Genomic DNA, 24,303 nt, shown 5'->3' with positions numbered 1-24,303 from the left:
GGGGGGTGAATACTTTTGCAAGGCACTGTATATGGGCATGCCCTCTTTTGTGCCCGGAACAAAAGGGACACAGGTAGACAGACAGAAACAGACATCTCCATATATGGGCACAAAAGGGACACAGACAGACGGGTTGCTCTGAGAAACCCCCAACACTATGACTCAACACTATGACTCAACACTATGACTCAACACTATGACTCAATACTATGACTCAACACTATGACTCAACACTATGACTCAACACTATGACTCAATACTATGACTCAACACTATGACTCAACACTATGACTCAACACTATGACTCAACACTATGACTCAATACTATGACTCAACACTATGACTCAACACTATGACTCAACACTATGACTCAACACTATGACTCAACACTATGACTCAGACATATTGGTCGGATGGGAAGTGTGCAGTGTTTCCAGATTCTGTGAGAGAAACAAGCAACCAGGTCTAGGAAAACAAGCCCAAAACAAGCGACTACGGGCCACATGCGCACTTTAACATTTACATCAGCTATTTGAAAATAGCAGATCTACAAGCTCACAACGCGTCGCGATGCGACCCGTTGTGAGCTTGTAGATCTACTATTTTCAAATACAATCTTGCGGGGACATTATAATAAGCAGATCTAGCAACCCTGGAAGTGTGACGTAGGTGTAAGTGGCCTGAATGTCTATAATAATAATACCCGATGACTCTGTTTTAGGGGGGAAAGAACCATGGAAGCCCATCTTTCAAGTCCTTTTTCAATTCCTTCATTTCAGACCAGTGTGTGGAGTCCAGACTGCAGGTGAAGATGAACTCTCCAGACTCCGCCAGGGCTATCTCTATTAAACAGGAACCTGAAGAGCAGCCACACCTTGGTACGTTTCATGTGCTCACTCTTATGTTTTTATTACATTTTTTCTATTCTGTTTCGGCTGTCACAATATCAGAAATAATCATGACAATGATAATATACCGATGATTAAAGGTCTAGTGAAATGAAAAATGTGTTTTTCACAATTTTAGAGCATGTCATGGTCATCATATGGGCATACCTTTTTTTTAAAATACTTTTTATTGCAAGATATTCATGTTTACATTTAATATTTGCATTCCATTTCTTATCTTCTTGTAAACGTTTTATTTTTCTTTCTTCTTTTTTCCTATCTATACACCCAGTGTTAAAATAATAAATATAAATAGATCAGTTTCATCAGTCAATGCAAGTTATCCTAATACTAATACCTGTTAAATTATAATAATGATAATACTAGTGATATTTAATAATGCTAACTTAACAAATTAAAATAAAAACGGGGGGGGGGGGGGGGGGGTCCTATGTTGCCAACACGCTTTGCTGTCTCTGCATTTATGTCAGTTCTCGATGATCTGACTGCCTTTTTCATAGATTCGTTTTTTTTCATCTTTTTTTTTCCATCCTACTATAATTCTAGTAAGGGTGAGTCTGTCTGTAGTGGTGAGTGAGTAGGTGAAGCTACCCGGTTCTCCTCAGTGGCTGGAGCAATTGCTCTGATTTTGCACACAGCCATTGACCATTACCATCTGAACTTAACTGTGAAGCCCGTTTTTCAATTTCACCAAATCTCAGCTTCTTATTAGCGTTTTTGTGTCAAACACTGTCGCCATGGTTACGGGGCTGCCCAGCTATGGGACGAACTGTCTCCCGGGTTGCCAGATCATGTGCGCATATCCCCCCACGGATGCGTCGACCGGGTATGGTCTAGTATATATAATTTAAGTAAAAGATCACAGCCCGAACTTCCGATGTGGAGTCGGTGCTGGGTCTCACTCATTGTCCCAACTTAGTCAAACGGCCCCATAACTTGTCCATTTACTCCATCTTCTATTAAACTCAGGCTCATTGTTTCTAATTTGAAACGTTATTCTCTCCATTTCACATATTTCCTGTACTGTTTCTTTCCATTTTTTAGACCTTGGACTTGAAGGCGTTAGCAAGTTCCTTGTTACCTGTTTAAGGGCTGCGGTTCGGAGGATTCTGTATATGTATTTGTCCATTTCTTGCGTTAGTTCTAACGGTAATTTCCCCAAAATAATGTTTACAGGGTTGAGTGTTCTTTTCAAGTTGAAAATCTTAGTGATATCTTCTGTAATTGACTTCCAGAACGAATTTAGAATGGGGCAGAAGAGGAAAATGTGCGAGTGATTTGCCCTTATCTCGCCACATTTTCTCCAACCTGCCGATGTGGCAGCTTTATACATTTTGGAGAGGACGTTTGGTGTAATAAAAAATCTAGTGTATAGTTTCCATGCGAATTCTCTCCAATATTTGGAGTTAGTTGTTTTATGAATTGCTCTGCATATACTTGTTTCCACTCCATTTCATTGGTCTCCTATTTCAGCATTCCATTTTAATTCTATGCTATCATTTGTGTTTGTGTTATTCTGGAGGATTTTATACATTTTTGACAAGGTGTTTTTAGGTACTGTCTGGTGGTTTTTAATCAGGAAAGCAATTAAGGGGTGCATTTCTTTAGTGCCTTGTGTTCTTAAAAACTTGGAAAAATATGTCCTTACTTGCAAGTATTTATAAAAAATCCTTTGTGGTATCCTGTATTTGGATATTAATAATTGAAATGAGTTTATTGTATTGTTTGTCAGCACTTGTAAGTACGTTTTTAATCCTTTTGAAGCCCATTCTTACAATATATTGTCTGTTTTATTTGGTTGAAATTGGGGGTCATATTGCCATTTCTCGAAAATATACTAGGTCGTTATTTATTTTCAGATGTGAATATATGGGCATACCTAAAAAAAAAAACTATTTGAAAACGACCCATTTTTGTGTATTTTTTAAAAGTCCCTAAAAAGCCAATCTTAATTACTTCCTGTGAATGAAAACGTGCTGCGCGATGACATAGATGCACTTTCATGAATATAAATGAATCTTGATTTAGTTCAGCTGTGTGATTCCCAGAGCAGCACGTTCCTGCACGTATTTTAAAGACGGGGTGCCGTGATTTTCAGTGATTTTATCCCCCCCTAAAACTTAATCATCAGGTATTATGGTTATACTAGGAGGAAGATTTTTTTCAAAAAAGTGTACAGAAATTGTTAAAATTGTTTTTATGTGGACACACCTCCAGTTCATTAATGGACGACTTCACCACTTTTCAACATATCTTCATATAATAGGTCCTCACTAATGCTCATGATAAAATGGTACAATTTTTTTCTAATCAGTCTGTGTCTCAGAGGAGGGCTGTAGACAGTTCAGAAACCCGTCTACCAGTGACATCATCGATAACGATAACAATAACGATAATACTTTATTGTCAGTTTGCACTGAAATGTGTCTTGCGACCCAAAAACAGCCATGTATGCAACATATAACAGTACACACATTTGACATGACACAAGAAAACAACAAAATACATACATAAGGACATGCAAAGACAAGAGCAATGTCCAGCACGCAGCCTACCCCTGGCTTATAACTCCTGATTAAGCCTCAATGTCGTCTGATGGACAAAGGACCAAGCTAATAGAAACTGCAGGCTTTGTATTCCTGGAAAGTTGCAATGCAAGAATAGATCCCATTGTTCTCGCCTTAATACAAATCTGAATAAAAAAATTGTAATCTTTTTGGAAAAAAAAATCCTGTCTAACGATGACAGTCCAGACGGGTTTCTGGACTGTCCACAGCCCTCCTATGAGACAGAGACCAAGTAGAAAAAAATGGTATCATTTTATCATGAGCATTAGTGAGGACCTATTATGTGAAGATAGGTTGAAAAGTGGTGAAGTCGTCCTTTAAGTATACCTGGTTCTCACCTTAGCACCTCTTCCACCACCTTAGCACCACCCACCTGTCCTAGTCCCTCCTCCTCCTCATGCCCACACCTGTTGTGTTATGATAATGAGGGGGAGGGTATGTTTTTACTATGTCACTAAAGCGCTGTTTCTCTATTGGCTCTATTGGCACGTTTGACCCTCAAGGTTTCAGCCTCCAGGTAGAAACTCAAAATAGTCAGAGAAGACATAAAACACCATAATGAAGTTCTATCAACCTCATAGACACATGAAAAACAGAAAAAGTGCAAAACCATGGCGCCACCTCTTTAACAGCTTTATTTTATTTTTTTGTGAGATCTGACGTACATAGTGACAGAACACTATGCAAAAAAACAAACAAAAAATGTCTCGCTAGACGAGATTTCAATCTCGTCTAGCGAGACTTCAGGGTTTTTTTTCTCTGTTTTTTATTTCTGCATAGTGTTCTGTCACTATGAACGTCAGGACTAAAAAAAAAACAACCCAAAAAGCTATTAAAATATGTGATCTAGCTCAAGGCCTATTGGCGCACGTTTTAAGCTGTGGCGGACCCGTGATGGAGTTATGACATGTTTCTACTGTACCATTCATCCTAAGATATAACATTATAGAAAAGGTAAGAACACCGTGGTCCAAAATCCCCCTTTAAGTAGGAAACACCTCCTTTTGTACACGGAACATGTTTGTTTACACTTCAGGAATCCAGTGTTGACTCTATCATGTTATTTCTCTGCTCCTATAGACATCCTGCACATGGTTGTGTGTAAAGAGGAGAGGAGGCCCAGTCTGCTGCAGGAGGAACCAGAGCCTCCACACATTAAAGAGGAACAGGAGGAGATGCTTCGAAGACCAGAGGAGCCTGTTGGGTCCATGTTGACATCACTAGCAGTGAAAAGTGAAGATGGTGATGAAGACATCTCTTCACACTGCTCTGAAGTTGAAGTTGAACTTGAATCTGACACTGAAGTCACTGAAGACAGTGATGATTGGGAGGAGACCAGTGGAGGTCAGTCAGTGTTAAAGGGCAAGACCACTTTGGTAAAGGTTTGGGTTGTGTAGTTACCTTGCCATGATGTAACTCCAAAGGTGGACAAGAAATCGAAAATAATTGCTCCATTGATTAGAAATTGATAATTCAAAATATGCTCCTCATTGACTTACATTGTACGGTAAAACAGCTCTCAAAGTCACTCTTTTAGCACATAAACGAACCCAAACAAAGTTGATTCAGACAATATAGAACATCACCAAACCCAGTACTGTTTTTTTTTTTTTATAAAAATGTTTACCTCCTGTTGATTTTGCAATTTTTGTTAGAAAGAAAACCCGGACTGGATCTCTGGATCCGGATCCGGATCTTCAAATAGTAAAATCAACAGTAGTGGGTTTGGTGATGTTCTATATTGTCTGAATCATTTTTGTTTGTGTTCATTTATGTGCTAAAAGAGTGACTAATTTATACAATGTAAGTCAATGAGGAGCATATTTTGAATGATCAATTTCTAATCAATGGAGCAATTCTTTTTTATTTCTTGTCCACCTTTGGAGTTACATCATGGCAAGGTAAATACACAGCCCAAACCTCTACCAAAGTGGTCTTTCCCTTTAAACACAGGGACAGAACTTACATGTGTGGGGAAAACTGGGAGTGTCGATGAAAAATACAATTAAATCAAACATTTTAACAAGGAAGCCGTGATGCTCCTAAATAACGGACTTGTTTGATGATGGAAGTTTTGAAGATGTATCTGTACTCACCATTTTAACCTGCCTTCTCCCCCCCCCCCCCCCCCCCCCTTCACAGGAGTGAGGTCCCCGTCTTCCCAGACTCAGTTCTTCTCCTGTTCTGAGTGTTCATACTCCTTCACATCTCAGGCCTTCCTTCACAAACACTTCATGAGGAGACACAATGACCTCCACTGCCAAATGCTGAGGAATGTACAGATCACCTCATCAGCCTGTCAGCAAAACACCAGCTCTACAACCAGCCAGGAACAAGGAGACACTGATCAACCAGGATCTTACAGTCATCAACAGTTTACCAAGACTTCAACTCAACCAGATGCGGAAAAACCTTTCAAATGTAAGCATTGTAACAAAAGATTCAATATCTCACATCACCTGAAGAAACACCAGCGTATCCACACTGGAGAAAGACCTTTCCACTGTAAGCATTGTGACAAGAGTTTCATTCAGTCAAATAACCTGAAGAAACACCAGCGTATCCACACTGGAGAAAGACCTTTTCACTGTAAACATTGTGGAAAAAGTTTCATTCAGTCTTGTAACCTGAAGATACACCAGCGTATCCACACTGGAGAAAAACCTTTCCACTGTGAACATTGTGGCAAGAGTTTCATTCAGTCAAATAACCTGAAGATACACCAGCGTATCCACACTGGAGAAAGACCTTTCAAATGTAAACACTGTGACAAGACTTTCATTCAGTCATCTGACCTGAAGAAACACCAGCGTATCCACACTGGAGAAAGACCTTTCCACTGTAAGCATTGTGACAAAAGTTTCATTCAGTCATCTGACCTGAAGAAACACCAGCGTCTCCACACTGGAGAAAAACCTTTCCACTGTAAACATTGTGATAAGACTTTCAGACTGTCATCTGACCTGAAAGCACACCAAACAATCATATCACACGCAGATTTGGCAGACCCCCTGTAGTAACTCTGAGGACCCCCTAGGGCAGTGCTTCTCAAACTTTTCATGTGTTTTGCCACGGACACCACCACACAAGATTTGTTGTTTTTCAAAAATATTTCAAAGTTTTCACATTTTGTTTCAAGATATTTTGAAAATAGCAGATCTATAAGTTCACAACCGTTGCAGTGTGATGTAGATCGTCTGTTTTCAAATTGGTTGAGAGGTTGAACTTGAGTTTGATGCCAATCATGCCATATTAACACATTTTACTGGGGACCCCCTGGAACCACCTTGGACCCCATGGGGGTCCCGGACCCCACTTTGAGAACCACTGCCCTAGGGGTCCCGGACCCCCTGTTGAAGACCCCTGCATTAGACATTCTGCTAACCCAGTCAGACCAAGTGCAGATGGTTATGGTCAGATTTGACTTATTTGTATTCTTAAAATATCAGTCAATTATTTGAGTAATATCTAACTTCTGTCACCTGTAGCTATCTATGGTCACTTGGTCAGGCACCTGAATATCTAACTGACCTGCTAGAACCAGATGTGCCCCACAGGACCCTATGGTCAGCTGACCAGGGTCTATTGGTCATTCCTCGTTGCTGGTTAATTAAGGCATTGGTTCTCAAAGTGGGGTCTGGGGACCTCGAGGGTTCCTTGAGGGAGTTCCAGGGGGTCCCTAGTTAAATGATGGATAGTTAGGAACCAAATGGACCTTTATGGGTCTGTGACTCTGAGAGTGTACAACGGGTCCATTTGGTTCCATTTGTACACTCAGAGTTGATTTAACATTGATTTTACAATATAAATTGGGGTCCCAGAGATAGAAATGCCATTCAATGGGGGTCCGTAGCCCTAATGCATGTCAAACTGGGGGTCCTTGAAATTCAAATGGTTGAGAAATACTGCTAGAGCCGTAAAAATATTCTGTTATGGCGTTTTCAAATGGGGGTCCGCGGGCTAATAAGTGTCAAGTTGGGGGTCCTTGACACTTAAAAATGTTTGAGAACCACTGAATGAAGGAGACGGAGCCTTTCAGACTGTGGAACGCCCTTCCTCAGGTCTGGAGAGCTGCAGCGTCTGTGGACATTGTTAAGAACCACCTAAAAAACACAATGCTGTCTAAACAAGCATTAGTGGAATGTCTTTGATTTCCTCTCTTGGTGTGCAATGTGTGTCGGCTGTTTTGTTTCCGGAGATTCATTGTACAGTTTGTGTTTCTGTTTGTTTTTTAATCATTTAAATGCTTCTCGCTGTGTTCTGTGAGTTCTCTCTGTGAGAATTGCTACACATATAAAATGTGTTTAAAAACCTGTTTCCTGAAGACAACACAATGCAGGCCTCTTTAATAATAAATGTTTTATTCAATAAGACGTTCACTACAAAAAATCACAAAGATTATATAAAATGATGTTGTATTGACAATAAGCACAAACATGGGTGTCAATCGTTCCAACAATAAGCATGGCGATGCAAAATATCAGAATAAAACAATATTTTAATTTTTCCATTTCATAGTGACCCAGATAAGAATGATTCTGTCACCATGAGATGAGTGTTATTAATTGCACCAAAAATAAAATATATCATTATTTTAAAAAACTGCATGGATAACCTCTGAAATATAATATTAATATAATATAACACTCCTCCATATACAGTGCACCAACTCTGACATTGTGCAGTAAAGACAATGTAATTGACGGTAATCCCAGAGGCCGTGTTGGGCAGTAACTATTTAATTAAAGGTAGGGTAAGTGATATTTTTTGGTTAAAACAAAAAGTATTTTGTGAAAAGGTTAAAATACTATATTGTGATAGTAATCATTGCTATAGAGTGTTTGTTCAGTAACAGGAGTCTCCCTGTCTCTCCAGCTCTTTAATAAACAGAAAATACATTTTTCGGTAGGTGTCAAAATCTCAGCCAATCAGGAGAAAGTACCCATTTTTAAGCTTCATTTGTATAGTGTTCCAGTTCCAATTTTGCATGCTCATTTCTTAGTGTCATCACTTCCAATTTCACTTGTTTAATCTGTATCCTGATTGAGTTCTCTGTCATGGTTGGATAAAATTGGAAATGAAACTGAAACTGAAACGAAAATGCATTTTCTGTTTAATAAAGAGCTGGAGAGACAAGGAGACTCCTAATACTGAACAAACACTCTATAGCAATGAGTACTATCAGAATATAGAGCTATTTAGCAATTATTTTAACCAACGCAAATCACTTACCCTACCTTTAAGTAATACATTACTGTAATAATGATTACTTTCCCCAGTAAGTAGTAGTGTAACTTATTACAAATGCCAACACAGTAATATCATTACAGGTATTAATCCAAGTAACTTTGAGCACTCCATAGGTGGTTGTCACAAGTACAGATCTACAAGCTGTCAACACGTTGCGATGTGACACTGTCAGCTTGTACATCTGTTCTTTTTAAGCTCTGGCAAAATGATGTTCATTGTAGATCTGGTAAAATTATGTTTATTGTAGCTCTGGTAAAATGATGTTTATTGTAGATCTGGTAAAATTATGTTTATTGTAGATCTGGTAAAATTATGTTTATTGTAGATCTGGCAAAATTATATTTATTGTATCTCTGGTAAAATGATGTTTATTGTAGATCTGGTAAAATGATGTTTATTGTAGATCTGGCAAAATGATATTTATTGTAGCTCTGGTAAAATGATGTTTATTGTAGATCTGATAAAATGATGATGTAACATGTACGTACACCAGGGCAGGTCTGTGGGTCAAAAGTAATCCAGTAATATAACTTGTAAGGTATCTAGTTACTAATGATACCAAGTGATAAGTCATGTAATATTATTAAAAGGAACTGTAACGTTATAACTCTGAATCCTGAGTAACTTGCACGACTCTGATTAGCCGCTTAATCCCTCTAGACTCAGTAAACTGCACCTGAGTAGGCTCCGTACTTGGACCGCTTTTTTCCCCTCTACACCAAATATCTTTGGCAAAAATCTACAAGCTTGCAGATCAGCTATTTTTTGCAATCAAGAGGTGGTTAGACCAGAATTCAATTCTAAATGCCATTACAGTGTCTTTGAAAGTCTCTGAATCCCTCGCAATCCCCATCAGCCGTGTAGTGGGATCTGTGTCCCCCACTGCAGGGGTCTTTGGTCCCAGTGGGATCAGTGTCCCCCACTGCAGGGTCTTTGGTCCCAATGGGGTCCATGTCCCCCACTGCAGGGGTCCTTGGTTCCAGTGTGAATCCATGTGTCACCCAATGCAGGGGTCTTTCGTCCCAGTGGGGTCCATGTCCCTCACTGAAGGGGTCTTTGGTCCCAGTGTGATCAGTGTCACCCACTGCAGGGGTCCTTGGTTCCAGTGGGGTCCATGTCACCCACTGCAGGGGTCCTTGGTTCCAGTGGGGTCCATGTCACCCACTGCAGGGGTCCTTGGTTCCAGTGTGATCCATGTGTCACCCACTGCAGGGGTCCTTGGTTCCAGTGAGTGAGGTTGCAGTTCTGTGACGCTGGGGGGTTTTACACTGTGAGGCTTGTTGTCGCTGAGCGCTGCGAGACGGACGAGCGAAGCAGAAGCTCAACGTTCTGCTGGAGCTGCTCTCATGGCTGCCGTCCTGCACAGAGACACACATCAAACCGTCAGATGTTAAAGCAATGAGCCACTAGAGCTGTAGTGAGGCAAGGTGTGCGCCAACCCTCTCAGCCATTTGTAAAACCGAGGTAAACCGTGTGGCCTGTGTGGCTTTTTGCTTTTCTAAAACTGTTAAATATGTGAAAATCATAGTCAATTAAAACGGTTCTTTATAACGATTCACTGCAAGAACAATTTCTACAAGAGAGCACAAACCAGCTAGAGCAACTTCCTGGTGTACGAGGGAAGGGGAGCGCTTGTTTTCTGTTACAAGCCCATCCCGAGAGGGTATGGGTAACATTTTTCACTAGTAGGCTTAGTCACCAGGACCTGGAGGAGGTTCTGGCGTGAGGGACATGAAAGACGTGCGTCGTTGAGCGTATGGTGAGTGTCGTAGCGTGTAGTGTGAAGCGCCAGGACGCGTTCCCAAAAACTGAGGAGGTAGATGCAGTGCCCCAGACAAGACCCAGCCACAACAACTCTGCCGTTCGGGCTCAGCTCTATTGGCACGGTAGGCCGTGCGTCGGTTTGCCGAGTGGGAGACTGGGGTTCGATCCCTGCTCGGCACAAATCACTACATATGCTTTTGTATAAAAAAAAACGAATTAACTAAACTGGCAAACCCACTTTAAAAACGAATCAAAACTGAAATTGAAAACAAAAAAACCCAAAACAAACCTCTGCTGCCACGCTACCGGAGCTGTGGTTCCTGGTGACCGTTCCTCTGGTGGCGGTGTGGTTCTGGCTCTGACCGTTCCCGTGGTTCTGCTGACCGCTGTTGGCTCTGTCCTCCCTCTGACCGCTGGCTCTGTCCTCCCTCTGCTTCATGAACCTCTGGTTGACGATCCGGGTCACGCTGTCGTTGCGGTGCGGCGTGGCCGCCTGGCCACCGGGGGGCGTCCGGCTCGGCGAGCGCTCCAGGTGTTTGAAGCCGCCGCTCTTCGATCCCCCCGCCGCCGCCGCTCCCCCGGGGGTTTTGTCCGCCGCTCTGCCGCTGACCCTGCGCAGGAACTCCGTCACCAGGCCATAGCGGCCGCCGCTGGCCGCCGCTTTACTGGGGGGCTTGGTGGCGTTGGTCCTGCCGTCGCCCTTCAGCACGCCGCCGGTGTTGAGTCCTCCTCCACCGGGGCCTGTGTCACCATCACCACATTTTAGATGAGCATTATTAACCCTTTCCTTGTGTTTTTGGGCATTGAACATTGGAACATAAAGTACAATTTACAATTTAGGCATTTGTCAGTGTCAGGTCTACTTCCTACCTGTGTCAGGTCTACTTCCTACCTGTCAGGTCTACTTCCTACCTGTGTCAGGTCTACTTCCTACCTGTCAGGTCTACTTCCTACCTGTGTCAGGTCTACTTCCTACCTGTCAGGTCTACTTCCTACCTGTGTCAGGTCTACTTCCTACCTGTGTCAGGTCTACTTCCTACCTGTGTCAGGTCTACTTCCTACCTGTCAGGTCTACTTCCTACCTGTTAGGTCTACTTCCTACCTGTGTCAGGTCTACTTCCTACCTGTCAGGTCTACTTCCTACCTGTGTCAGGTCTACTTCCTACCTGTGTCAGGTCTACTTCCTACCTGTCAGGTCTACTTCCTATCTGTCAGGTCTACTTCCTACCTGTGTCAGGTCTACTTCCTACCTGTGTCAGGTCTACTTCCTACCTGTGTCAGGTCTACTTCCTACCTGTGTCAGGTCTCTTCCTACCTGTGTCAGGTCTCTTCCTACCTGTCAGGTCTACTTCCTATCTGTCAGGTCTACTTCCTACCTGTGTCAGGTCTACTTCCTACCTGTGTCAGGCCTACTTCCTACCTGTCAGGTCTACTTCCTACCTGTGTCAGGTCTACTTCCTACCTGTGTCAGGTCTACTTCCTACCTGTGTCAGGTCTACTTCCTACCTGTGTCAGGTCTACTTCCTACCTGTGTCAGGTCTACTTCCTATCTGTCAGGTCTACTTCCTACCTGTGTCAGGTCTACTTCCTACCTGTCAGGTCTACTTCCTACCTGTGTCAGGTCTACTTCCTATCTGTCAGGTCTACTTCCTACCTGTGTGAGGTCTACTTCCTACCTGTGTCAGGTCTACTTCCTACCTGTCAGGTCTACTTCCTACCTGTCACGCCGCTGTTCCATGAGCCTCGCTCCCTGGACGCGCCCGCTGTGGACGGGGAGGTGGTCAGCAAGGAGGTGCTGAGGGAGGTGGAGTGTCTCCTGTAGAGTTTGGGGGAGGAGGAGGAGGAGGAGGAGGAGGAGGGTTTGGGTCTCAGTCTCTCCAGGGAGGAGGTGGAGCGAGCAGAGAGCAGCGCCCGAGGAGCAGCGCTGCTCCTCTGTGGGGCGTCTGTCTGCAGACCAACACTCACCTGTAGGGATGCATGGGACCATTAGAGAGTAGTGGTGGAAAAGTACTCACATTATTTACTTTAAGTATCAATAAGTATCAATACCTCAATGTAGAAATACTCTGTTATACGTAAAAGGCCAAATGTTACTTGAGTAAAAGTACAAAAGTATTGGCTTCAAAATATACTGCAAGTACCAAAAGTAAAAGTGCTATCGCCCGTTGAATAAGGCTTGTTTTCAACAACAAAAAATAGAAATCCGAGCTCGTTGTGTTTTCTCATAACATAGGAATGGACGGAATTAACGTTGTTTAGGATGATGTCACATCCGTCCATTCCTTCTCTCAGAGTCAATGGATCATTCCTAAGTTGTGTTAGAGCGAAATTGTTTTTTAAAGGGTAAGACCACTTTGGTAGAGGTTTGGGTTGTGTAGTTACCTTGCCATGATGTAACTCCAAAGGTGGGCAAGAAATCAAAAATAATTACTCCATTGATTAGAAATTGATAATTCAAAATATGCTCCTCATTGACTTACATTGTACGGTAAAACAGCTCTCAAAGTCACTCTTTAAGCACATAAATGAACCCAAACAAAGCTGATTCAGACAATATAGAGCATCACCAAACCCACTACTGTTTGTTTTTTTAATAAAAATGTCAACTTCCTGTTGATTTTACTATTTGAAGATCTGGATCCGGATCCGCCGATCCAGTCCGGGTTTTCTACTTATTAAAAATGGCAAAATCAACAGGAAGTTGACATTTTTATAAAAAAAAAAAAACAGTAGTGGGTTTGGTGATGTTCTATATTGTCTGAATCAACTTTGTTTGTGTTTGTTTATGTGCTAAAAGACTCAGTGACTTTGAGAGCTGTTTTACCGTACAATGTAAGTCAATGAGGAGCATATTTTGAATTATCAATTTCTAATCAATGGAGCAATTCTTTTTTATTTCTTGCCCACCTTTGGAGTTACATCATGGCAAGGTAACTACACAACCCAAACCTCTACCTAAGTGGTCTTGCCCTTTATATTGGTGATCTCCGTCTATGGCAGGGAATGTGTTTGTTAATAGTAAAACTAGTTCATAGTCACGTCCCTACACTCACCATCTGCGGCTGCATCATGTGAGTCTGGGTGGCTGAGCAGGACACATCCAGGCCTCTGGCTCTCCTTCTCTCCATGGAAGTGGAGTGGAGCGGCTGCCTCAGGCCAGGACTGACAACAACCAACAACCACAAGAAGGTTTATTTGTCAAAATCAAAAACGTTTTGATTAGACAGACGTCTGTTATAGAACTCATCGGTCATTATACATTACATTACATCACATCACATCACATCACATCACATCACATCACATCACATCACATCACATCACATCACATCACATCACATCACATTACATTACAGTCATTTAGCACGTTGGTTCTCAAAGTGGGGTCCGGGGACCCCCAGGGGTACTTGAAGGGGTTCCAGGGGGTCCCCAGCTAAATGATGGATAGGAACCAAATGGACCCTTATGGGTCTGTAACTCTGAGAGTGTACGAATGGAACCAAATGGACCCGTTAGGGTCCATTTGGTTCCATTCGTACACTCTCCATTTGTACACTCTCCATTTGTACACTCTCAGAGTTACATTAACATTGATTTTACAATGTGAATTGGGGTCCCAGAGGTATAAATGCCATTAAATGGGGGTCCGTAGCCTCTAATGCATGTCAAACTGGGGGTCCTTGAAATTAAAATGGTTGAGAATCACTGCTATAGAGCCGTAAAAATCTTCTCTTATGGGGGTCCCTGGCATATCTATTAAAATGGGGGTCCGCGGGCAAATAAGTGTAAATTTGGGGGTCCTTGACATGAAAAAGTTTGAGAACCACTGACTTTAGCAGACGCTTTTATCCAAAGCGACTTACAATACAAGTGCATTCAACATAGGTACTGTAGGGAACAAAACTACTAATCACCAGAAGTCCTGCATTTTCTGCTAAAACAAGCAACTAGTATAGTATACCTAGCGCTAAGGTAAAAGTGCTATATATCAGTTACCTACTGTCTTAAACAGATGAGACAAAGTAGCAAAATCAAATGAGCATGAGCTAAAACAAATAAGTGTATCGACTAAACAAGATCCAATAAAACAATACAATAATAAAACAAGAGTTCGTACATCTAGTTAAGATGTACGAAGAGGAAGGGTAGTGTTTCCTGAAGAGGTGGGTTTTCAGCCTGCGGCGAAAGATTATACTTATACACTGATAACACACCGCTGAATTCAGCGATTGACCAATCAGAATCAAGCATTCAACCAAGCCGTGGAATAAGATAAGATTAAAAAAATAAAATAAGAAGAAGCCGTCAGCAGCATCCACAACAGATTTTTTTTTTTACCCATTCGACCTGAAGCCGATTCTACATGTCTCCTAAATCTCAACAGTTTTCTGAAAAACGTATGTTTCTATATGAGTGGTGCTCAATCTTTTTCATGTCAAGGACCCCCAAAATGATATGTATTTGGCCGTGGACCCCCATCAAAATATTTTGTTCCAGGGACCCCCAAGAAGCAAAGATTTGAGTTAAAAACGGTTTGCTTTAAAAATATATATATTCAAAGATTTGCACACATTTTCACGATTTTTCAAAAATAGCAGATCTACAAGCTCGTAGCGCGGCACTCGGTGCCGCGCTATGAGCTTGTATATCTGCTATTTTTGAATAGCCCAAAGTGTAAAATAATGCTTTTTAGCTCAAATCTAAAAATGACTCAGATACCAGGTCTTAATGGGTGAATACCTGAAGCCGGCTGTGATCTCCTTCATGTCGTCGCTCAGGTTGGAGGACAGGCCCAGACAGAGGGCCGACAGGGAGCTGGGGGGCGTGGCCCAGGAGGGGGGGCTGGGGGGCGTGCACCACGAGGCCGAGGCGCTGGTCACTGAGTCTGTGTCGGCCGTCACCATGGGGGCGGGGCTGATGTTCCTCAGCTGGAGAATCACAAAGACAAAGCAGCTCTGATGCTCCGTCGGCTAGCTTTTATCAACGACCAAAACTACATGAAAACTAAGCCATTGGTTCTCAAAGTGGGGTCCGGGGACCCCCAGGGGTACTTGAGGGGGTTCGAGGGGGTCCCCAGCTAAATGATGCATAGGAACCAAATGGACCCTTATGGGTCTGTAACTCTGAGAGTGTACAAATGGAACCAAATGGACCCGTTAGGGTCCATTTGGTTCCATTTGTACACTCTCAGAGTAAAAAAAAAAAAGTGAGATTTGGTTTCATTTGTACACTCTCAGAGTTACAGACCCATAAGGGTCCATTTGGTTCCTATCCATCCTTTAGCTGGGGACCCCCTGGAACCTGGAATCTGGGACCCCATGAAAATGTTCCTTGACATTTTAATGTCAAGGAACATTAAAATGGTTGAGAATCACTGCTAGAGCTGTAAAAAATCTTCTCTTATTGGGGTCCCTGGCATATCTTTTCAAATGGGGGTCCGCAGGCTAATTAGTGTCAATTTGGGGGTCCTTGACATGAAAAAGTTTGAGAACCACTGCACTAAGCTATGATGACTAAAACTATGACATTTATACAACTGAGTCATTGTGTGCTTGGTCGTGTGCGGGGGTTGCACTCCTAAAATAGTAAAAAGAATCTTACAAAGTAAAGAAAATAGCCGACCTTGTAGATCAGCTATTTTTTTTTTGTTTTCTGAGCTTTTTGAATCCCACCTCTGCTTAGTGCTTACCCAAAACATTTACCATAAAAACTAAATAAAAGTAAAACCAACACCAACTTGTAAAAACTAAACTAAAATTAAACCTTAAAAAAAATTCAACTAAACTAGCAAAACCTGCTTTATTAAAGGAGTAGTTCACCCAAAAAAAGTACTTATTTTCTATCAATAACACACCCCATGAAGCCTTGAATTCATGGAGATTGTTTTATTTTTGTCACATAATTTGAGACAATAATTTGATGACTGTGTGTATTTCCGGTAGGAGACACAAAGAGTCTCCTTTGTGTCTCCTACCGGATACATTAGCCGGTAGGAGACGGTAATCAAATTATTGTCTCAGGAATGCGACAAAAAAAAAAAAAACATTTCCATGAATTCAAGGCTCCATGGGGTGTGTAATTCATAGAAAATAAGTCATGTTTTGGGTGAACAATTCCTTTAACTAATCAAAACAAAAAAAAAACAAAGAAATAAAATGCTACGCTCTGATGCTAACCTTGTTGTGTCCATGGGCCGTGCGGACGCGCCGCGCGGACGGGGGGCTGTAGTAGACCCTGGCGGCGGTGGTCTCGGGAGCCGTGTGGCTCCTGTTGGCCTGCATCTGCTCAAAGTCCAGCTCCGGGAAGCTGAGGGCCATGACGGGGTGGTCCCACGTCCTCACCGGGTCCTCCGTGTCCGCCTGGGCAGCCTCCTGGCTCACGTACACCCAGTTCTTCCTGTTGGGGGAAGAATTATACTTTATAGTTATTACGGTCGTTTATATCTAACCCTATATTTATGTAACCCATTAAGACCGGGAAAGCATATTTGAAAATAGCAGATCGACAAGCTCACAACGCGCCGCATCGCAACGCGTTGTGAGCTTGTAGATCGGCTATTTTCAAACATTTTAGTGTAATTACAGTTCGTCCCTATTGGTGGTCTAAGTCCACATACCAAATTTGGACTTGGTGGCATGCTGCAAACTGGGCGTAGGGCTGTTTAAAGCCCAGCCAATAGGAAGACAGAGGGGGCGGGGCTTAATCAGTGGCGTCAGTTCAGCAAAAGCTAGGGTATGGCAGCATGCACGCGCCCTCATGCACGCGCGCATGCATGAGGGCACCCCCTTTTTTTGTGCGGTTCTGGGCGGGTTGGGTTCGTTTTTTTCCAGTTTTTGGTTACTTTATTTCGGTTTTAGGGTTAGGATTCGGGTTAGGTTAGGGTTATGTTATTTCATTCTTATTTTTGCCTGATTTTCCCGATTTATTATCAAAAAAGTACTTCTTTTTTTTTTCTCCCCTGGAGCCAGGGTATGGCAGCTGCAATAGCCTGCCATACCCAATTGACGCCCCTGGGCTTAATGAATTTCAGTTCGTCCCTATTGGTGGTTTTAGTCCATGTACAAAATGTGTACTCCGTAGCATGCTGCGAACTGGAGTTATAGCTGTTTAAATGCCGTGCTCAAACGGACATAACATACAAACGGACATACGGACGTCAAGTGTGTGTGTGTGTGTGTGTGTGCGTGTGTTTGTGTGTGCGCATGTGTGCAGTATTGGCTTGTGTGTGTGTGTGTGTGTGTGTGTGTGCGTGTGTTTGTATGTGTTTCTTCTTTGCCGTGCTCATCCGTGCTCATACGGACGGACACGGAGACAAAGTCAAATGTAGAGCGGTTGGCACCGCTAAAAATATGAGTACCTCTTCCACCACAGGTTGGACCCATACGCAGCGTACGGCCGACTGCGTCCTTTCCCTTTGGAGCTGTAAGACCTGTGGACATAAATAACATACAGTATGTGTGTAATGGTGCGTTCACACGGGCATATTAAAATATATACAAAAATACGCCACATCTTTGTCGCTGTGTCACTTTGTATCTGTGTTGCTCAACGCGGTCGCTGACGTCATCAAACGTGCGGACATCAGAGCTACAGTTGTATCTTTGTATCTGGAAGTTGAATCCAGCTCAACTTGAATTTGTATCTTTGTCGCTCGAGCTACAGCTACAAACGTGGGATGTATCTTTGTATCTTCATGTCGCTGGTTTCCATTGAAAATAAATGGTAGCATGTATCTTTTAATCTGAACGCACTGTAAGACCTGAGTGTGAACATAAATAACAGATACAGTATGTGTGTAAGACCTGAGTGTGAACATAAATAACATACACAGTATGTGTGCAAAAACTGAAATGACTGTCATCGGTACATAACTCGAACGGCGCTGAGTCGGTTCTGGCAGACTTCGCAACATTTGGCATGGCAACTCGCTCGCCGGTGCCTCTCGTCGCTCAAGTCCGCCAGAAACGTAACTGTTTTTTTTTCCCCCCAACTACTTCCTAACTTCATATTAGGGACTGTTAGTCTGTTCTCACCAAACAGGCCGAGTGCTAGCAAGTCATAACCAGTCAAGCCTTTGGTCTTTTTCAAACCCTATACACATCGACTAATTGAAAATAGCAGATCTACAAGCTCACAACATGTCACAGCGTAAAGCGCTGTGAGCTTGTAGATCTGCTATTTATTTATTTTACAGATTTTGTAATGTTTTGGAAACAACACAAAATACACAGGATTTTTAGATGAGGGTCTGCGGCCAAATACATATTAATTAAATGGTTATTCTTCTTTGTTTTTTTTATTTAGTTTTTTTGGGGGGGATGGGGGTGGGTGTTCATGAGGCCTAGTCACTTCTTTTGGGCTTGTTTTCATGGACCTGCCCGCTTCTTTCTCTCACAAAATCTGGTAATAGATGTGTGTGTGCAAAGTGAGATGAGTGTTTACTGACCTGTCAGCTTCACAGTGTTTTCCCTCATCAAAGATAGTGTTGACAGCACACTGTCCGGGAAAGAAACACAACGTTATTTATGTTGCTTACAGATCTTGTCTATAGAAAAAATACATTAACCAGGTCTGTTCAGCTCAGAGTGTTCCCACCAAGGAGAATGGGCTTTCAACATCTTTCAACATCTTACATCATCTTACAACCGTGAGAGTGTATTCTTTATTTTTACTAAGGTCGAGAGGCTGCGCTACTGGCAGTATGCGGGCAATGGCCGAAAAGTCACATAAGTCCCTCTAACGCATATAGTAGGGCGGTTAAGCAAACCAATTGTGCATTTTATGATAGAAGCATGAAACTTTCAGGATATCATCTACATACCCCAAGGTTTGATTTCAGACGTGGAAGCACTTTCAGATTGACCTCTGGTGACCTTGAGCGGTCATTGACCTCAGAATAGCATTTTTGCCCCATTATTCTCCATTATAATAATATATATGCCTGTTAAAATGACAGTTTTGTTCTAATAAATGAAAAATGAAACCTAATAGTCACTCTACAGAAACGGTGATTATTACTATCATGATAGTTCTGTTATGACATTGTTATTATGACATTAAAAACATCTAGGAGAGAGATAGAGAGAGCAGCAGTAAAATAAAGAAAAACAACATTGGTAAGAAAGTGCTAATGCATTCAAAGTGCAATATAGGTACAATGCTACTCAAAGGTGCTATTCATCTCATGTTGACTTTGGTTTTGGGGGCAGATAAGCCCATATATGGAAGGTATTGTGAATTTCATGAAAGAAGCATGAAACTTCCTACAGTGTTTCTATATATCATGAAGTTTGTTTTCAGACGTGGAAGCATTTCTGAATTGACCTTTGAAACTTGTCAGAGGCTGAACACATTTTGGGCTGTCAAACCATGTTTGAAACACCCATAAGGCCCATCTTAAACCCAGAAATGTTGTTTCCTGTAAACCTTTATGATTAAAATGTCATCTATAGGCTTAGCAGATTTAGTTTAAGCTTGATTCCTAAAAGTTGCATTTTGGGCAATTTCTGTAATAAGCAGAATCAGCAAATGAATCGATTAATGAGCAAATTGCATGGAAATGACTAACATTTTGCGTCCAGTTAACTTAGAAAGGTGACTTAAGAGTCAAAGTCCATGTTTGTGATGTCCAGAAATGCATCTATTATCATGGTGAAGTCATGCAACCTTACCTAATTTGCACAATTTGCATAAAGTATGTAATAATTAGGCCATGTTTTAGCTTGTAACCAATTTAGAAAGGTGCTCTTAGAGACTAAATCTATTTTTGAATGTTCAGAAATGAATCTCTTGCCAAAAAAAAAAACAATGTATCTGGATGCATGTCCATGTATTTATTCTCCACCTTCTCACCTACCTGCTCCCAATGAGCAGGTCGGGGTATTGTATGTTTCCTCTACCATCGGTGTGTGAATGTATGGGTGAATGTGAAGTACATTGTAAAGTGCTTTGAAGAGTCAGGAAGACTAGTAAGGTGCTATTTAAATGCAGTCCATATACCATCATCCATCCCAGCATGGTGCCCACTGGCACTCTGATGACATTCCTTGGTTGCAGTGGAACATTGATGAACATTTCTGGGATAAAAGCATTGCTTGCGGTGGCATCGCCTTCATTCTCAATGGTAAATCCAAGACAAAATACACTGTGCTTATCGGATGCTTGTGGTTGTCCTCCTCCAAGAACCTGTTAGGATGTGATACTGTCTCCTACCCTGTGAGAAGGGCAAGGTATGTGCTTAAAGTACTCGTAGAAAGTACCATGACTAGTGTCAATACAGTGCTTGGAGAACTTCATGCTACGCACAGTGACCATAAAGATACCGGTGCAGAGTTCTTCTTCGCATTATATTGACAGACAAATATGATTCTGCACACTGTATATATATATACAGTAGTTCATCTGCAGGTCATGTTGTGGAAGGCCGCAGATCAGAGCGAGCCACCTACAGAGGAAAGAGACGTTGTTTACTCCCAGGTGCTCCAGCTGCAGCTGCAGAGCATTGAAGGCATGCAGCGAAATTAACTGCAGACACCATTCTTTAAGACTATGTAAGTGTGAAGGAGGTGAGGTCCACTACAACCCATTCACAAGGGGGGCCAAAGCTGTATGAGTAGAGAGGCCACCTGGGAAACAGAAGGTCCCAGGTTCGATTCCCAGCCCTGACAATGTGTCAGGGTGTACATAAGCAAGACCCTTAATCCCTAACGTCTGATCTCATGTCTGACCACTTGAGCAGCAATAACCTCACTGAAGCATAAGTCTGAGAGGAGGGCTGTGGACAGTTGCCTACCAGTGACATCATCAGTAGGCAGGTTTCAAACAAGATTTAAATGTTTTCATTTTATTTTTTATTAATGCCAGAACAATGGCTTCTATTATAGCATGCAAACTTTCCAGGAATATAAAGCCTGCAGTTTATATTAGCTTGGATTCCCCATTGATGTCACTGGTAGGCAGGCTTCTGACAGAAATTGTACCATATTATCTCAAACCATATCCTTGAGCTCCTGCCATCTGATAGGAGGTTTAAGAGCATCAGGAGTCGGGACAAGCACCAGCACGCGGTCCAACAGTTTCTTCCCCCAAACCATCAGAACCCTGAACGCTCACCATACTGCCCCCACAACCAAAACCAACATCATGAGATGAATAGCACCTTTGAAACGCATTGCACCTATATTGCACTTTGAATGCATTAGCACTTTCTTACCAACGTTGTTTTTCTTTATTTTACTGCTGCTCTCTCTCTCCTAGATGTTTTTAATGTCATAACAATGTCATAACAGAACTATCATAATAGTAATAATCACCATTTCTGTAGAGTGATTATTAGGTTTCATTTTTCATTCATTAGACCAAGACAGTCATTTTAATAAGCATATATATTATTATAATGGAGAATAATGGGGCAAAAAGTGGGAAAAATGCAATTCTGAGGTCAATGACCGCTCAAGGTCACCAGAGGTCAATCTGAAAGTGCTTCCACGTCTGAAATCAAACCTTGGGGTATGTAGATGATATCCTGAAAGTTTCATGCTTCTATCATAAAATGCACAATACCTTCCATATAATGAGCTTAACAGCTGTACTAATAGAGAACATACCTCTGTCATGGTGCTCTGAGGAACCTTTGCATAGCTGTCCATGTCTGCTCCTAGTTCTTCTAACAGGCTCCGAAGTACAGTCATGGTTTTATCTCTGACCTGGATTCAGAGAAAACAGACATCATGAAACTGAAACTGAAAATCTTTCCAGAACACAAATCTTACATTTTTTCCTTGCTTTACCTCCGTGCCTTCCAGTCCAGAAGCCTTCATCTCACCCCACTGATGGAGAACCCAGAGGATCTGGAAGGTGTGGCTGTGGATGAGGCTCCATTCACCCTGCTGGGCTCTCTCCTTCTTCCCCTCGGCCGCGTGCAGCAGGTCCTCGGCGCTCGCGGGTTTACCGGCCGTCTCCGTGGTTTCCCCGGCGTCCTCGCCCCGCACAGGGGACACGATGTTAGAGTCCCACACGTGTCCGTCCTTCTGAAGGGACGTCCCACCTGATAAGAGACGTGCAATTTAAACGGTCGCAGGACGAATAACGATGAACATGAGATGAAAAATCAGAGTCCGCACTCTGGAATACTACAGCTCCTCGTTCTACTGGAGAAACAACCATTTTGATCATTAAAGATCTTCTTCAGGAATTAAACGATTCATTCCCGAAGGACTTTAACTCGTTCAATCCGGGAACGCATCTGTGATTCTGTGTCATTTTAAAATGTCTTTGGCTGTTACAAAATAGCAGATCTACAAGCTCATTGCGCAGCATGGAGTGCCGCGCAATGAGCTTGTAGATCTGCTATTTTTGAAAAATCTAGAACATTTGTGCAAATCTTTGATTATATATATTTTCAAAGAACATTTAAAAAATAATAACTCAAATCTTTGCTTCTGGGGAAATGTCTTCTAAAACATTTTTTTTTTAAAACTTATGTTGCTATAATATCAGTGGTTTTGAAACTTTTCCAATGTAAGGACACCCAAAATGATATGTATCTCAAAATATGTTGATCAGGGACCCCCCATGAAGCAAAGATGTTATATATATTGTAGCGTCCCCAAAATGCCACAACTTCCTCCACCGAGGGAGCTAGCTTCTTTGGCGCAGGGGGTTGTTGGCCGGACTGTGAGTCGTGGATCATGGGTTCGACTCCGACTCGGGGCGTTGCACTTCTCGGCCGTTACATTGGTGTCAGAAGTGGGGCGTGCCTTCGCGTGAGGGACGAGAGGGACCGGCCGTGTGCGGTGAAACGAGAAGCGCGAGGGCGCGCTTCGATTCGAACCGAGGGGAGAGTGTAGCATCCCCAAATCGCCACAATTTCCTCCACTGATGGAGCTAGCTTCTTTGGCGCAGGGGGTTGTTGGCCGGACTGGTGAGCCGTGGGTCATGGGTTCGACTCCGGCTCGGGGCGTTGCACTTCTCGGCCGTTACAATATATTCAAAGTTTTGCGGAAAAAAATCACACATTTTTTAAAATAGCCGATCTACTGTACAAGCTCATAGTGCGGCACTCGAAATGTTGCATCTACAATAAACAATTAGAACTAGGAGCTTTTATTCCAGTGTGTGGACTATAAAAATAGATTCTTGACAAAGACTAAAACTATGGACATTTGTTTCTAATTCTAGTTTTCATATTTTGTTTCTTTTTAGTTAACTATAATAATAACCCTAGTGGACTCAAACGTTTTTATCTGAAGTTCCACCTGACTCTCACCTGTTACCAGTGTCTCCATCCTGCCGGTGAAATCCAACAACATGGTTTGCAGAAGCTCCAGAGCGTCCTTCAAGGACCCCTGCAGGAACGCGGGGGTCTCGGCCTCCTTCAAGGACCCCTGCAGGAACGCGGGGGTCTCGGCCTCCTTAGCGGACCAGAGAGCAGAGCAGAGGTGTTGTGGGTGGTCCTGGGGGGACGTGGTGGTCAGCAGCACGCGGACGGCCGAGCTGACGATGCAGGAATGATCTCTGAGAGCCAGGAGGGTCTCGCGGTCCTTCGCCGTCATCATCCCATTGCCACGGGGACCCCCCCCGCTCTGCCGTCGGTCAGCCTCGCTCTCCTGGCAGTCTGCAGGGTCTCTCTCCCCTCCCACCGGACCCTCCCGGGGGATCTGGCACACAGCGAGCGTCCCACCTTTAGGCCTGTCACGATTATTACATCATCACCATTATTACATCATCGCGATTATTACATCATCGCAATTATTACATCATCACAATTATTACATCATCACAATTATTACATCATCACAATTATTACATCATCG

At 42.7% G+C, this 24,303-nt stretch overlaps 1 protein-coding gene across 1 annotated transcript in view; it reads right to left on the bottom strand.

Moving 5' to 3' along the window:
• Positions 1 to 12,196: 12,196 nt before the first annotated feature.
• Positions 12,197 to 24,303, bottom strand: part of LOC311054305 (uncharacterized protein) — a gene marked incomplete at both ends in the record, with an annotated part of 33,313 nt that continues 21,206 nt past the window's right edge. The window contains 9 exons of the mRNA XM_084070179.1: positions 12,197 to 12,454; positions 13,543 to 13,651; positions 15,230 to 15,417; positions 16,666 to 16,885; positions 17,847 to 17,918; positions 18,936 to 18,985; positions 22,096 to 22,194; positions 22,279 to 22,535; positions 23,757 to 24,178. Of these exons, the coding sequence (XP_083926305.1) occupies positions 12,197 to 12,454; positions 13,543 to 13,651; positions 15,230 to 15,417; positions 16,666 to 16,885; positions 17,847 to 17,918; positions 18,936 to 18,985; positions 22,096 to 22,194; positions 22,279 to 22,535; positions 23,757 to 24,178 (1,675 nt within the window). The remainder of the gene's footprint in view (positions 12,455 to 13,542; positions 13,652 to 15,229; positions 15,418 to 16,665; positions 16,886 to 17,846; positions 17,919 to 18,935; positions 18,986 to 22,095; positions 22,195 to 22,278; positions 22,536 to 23,756; positions 24,179 to 24,303) is intronic.

Source organism: Gymnoscopelus microlampas (genome assembly GCF_963454915.1).
Source record: "Gymnoscopelus microlampas genome assembly, chromosome: 10".
NCBI classification, from domain to species: domain Eukaryota; kingdom Metazoa; phylum Chordata; class Actinopteri; order Myctophiformes; family Myctophidae; genus Gymnoscopelus; species Gymnoscopelus microlampas.
The sequence above is the reverse complement of the archived record's forward strand: the minus strand, read 5'-3'. Positions and strand labels throughout refer to the sequence as shown.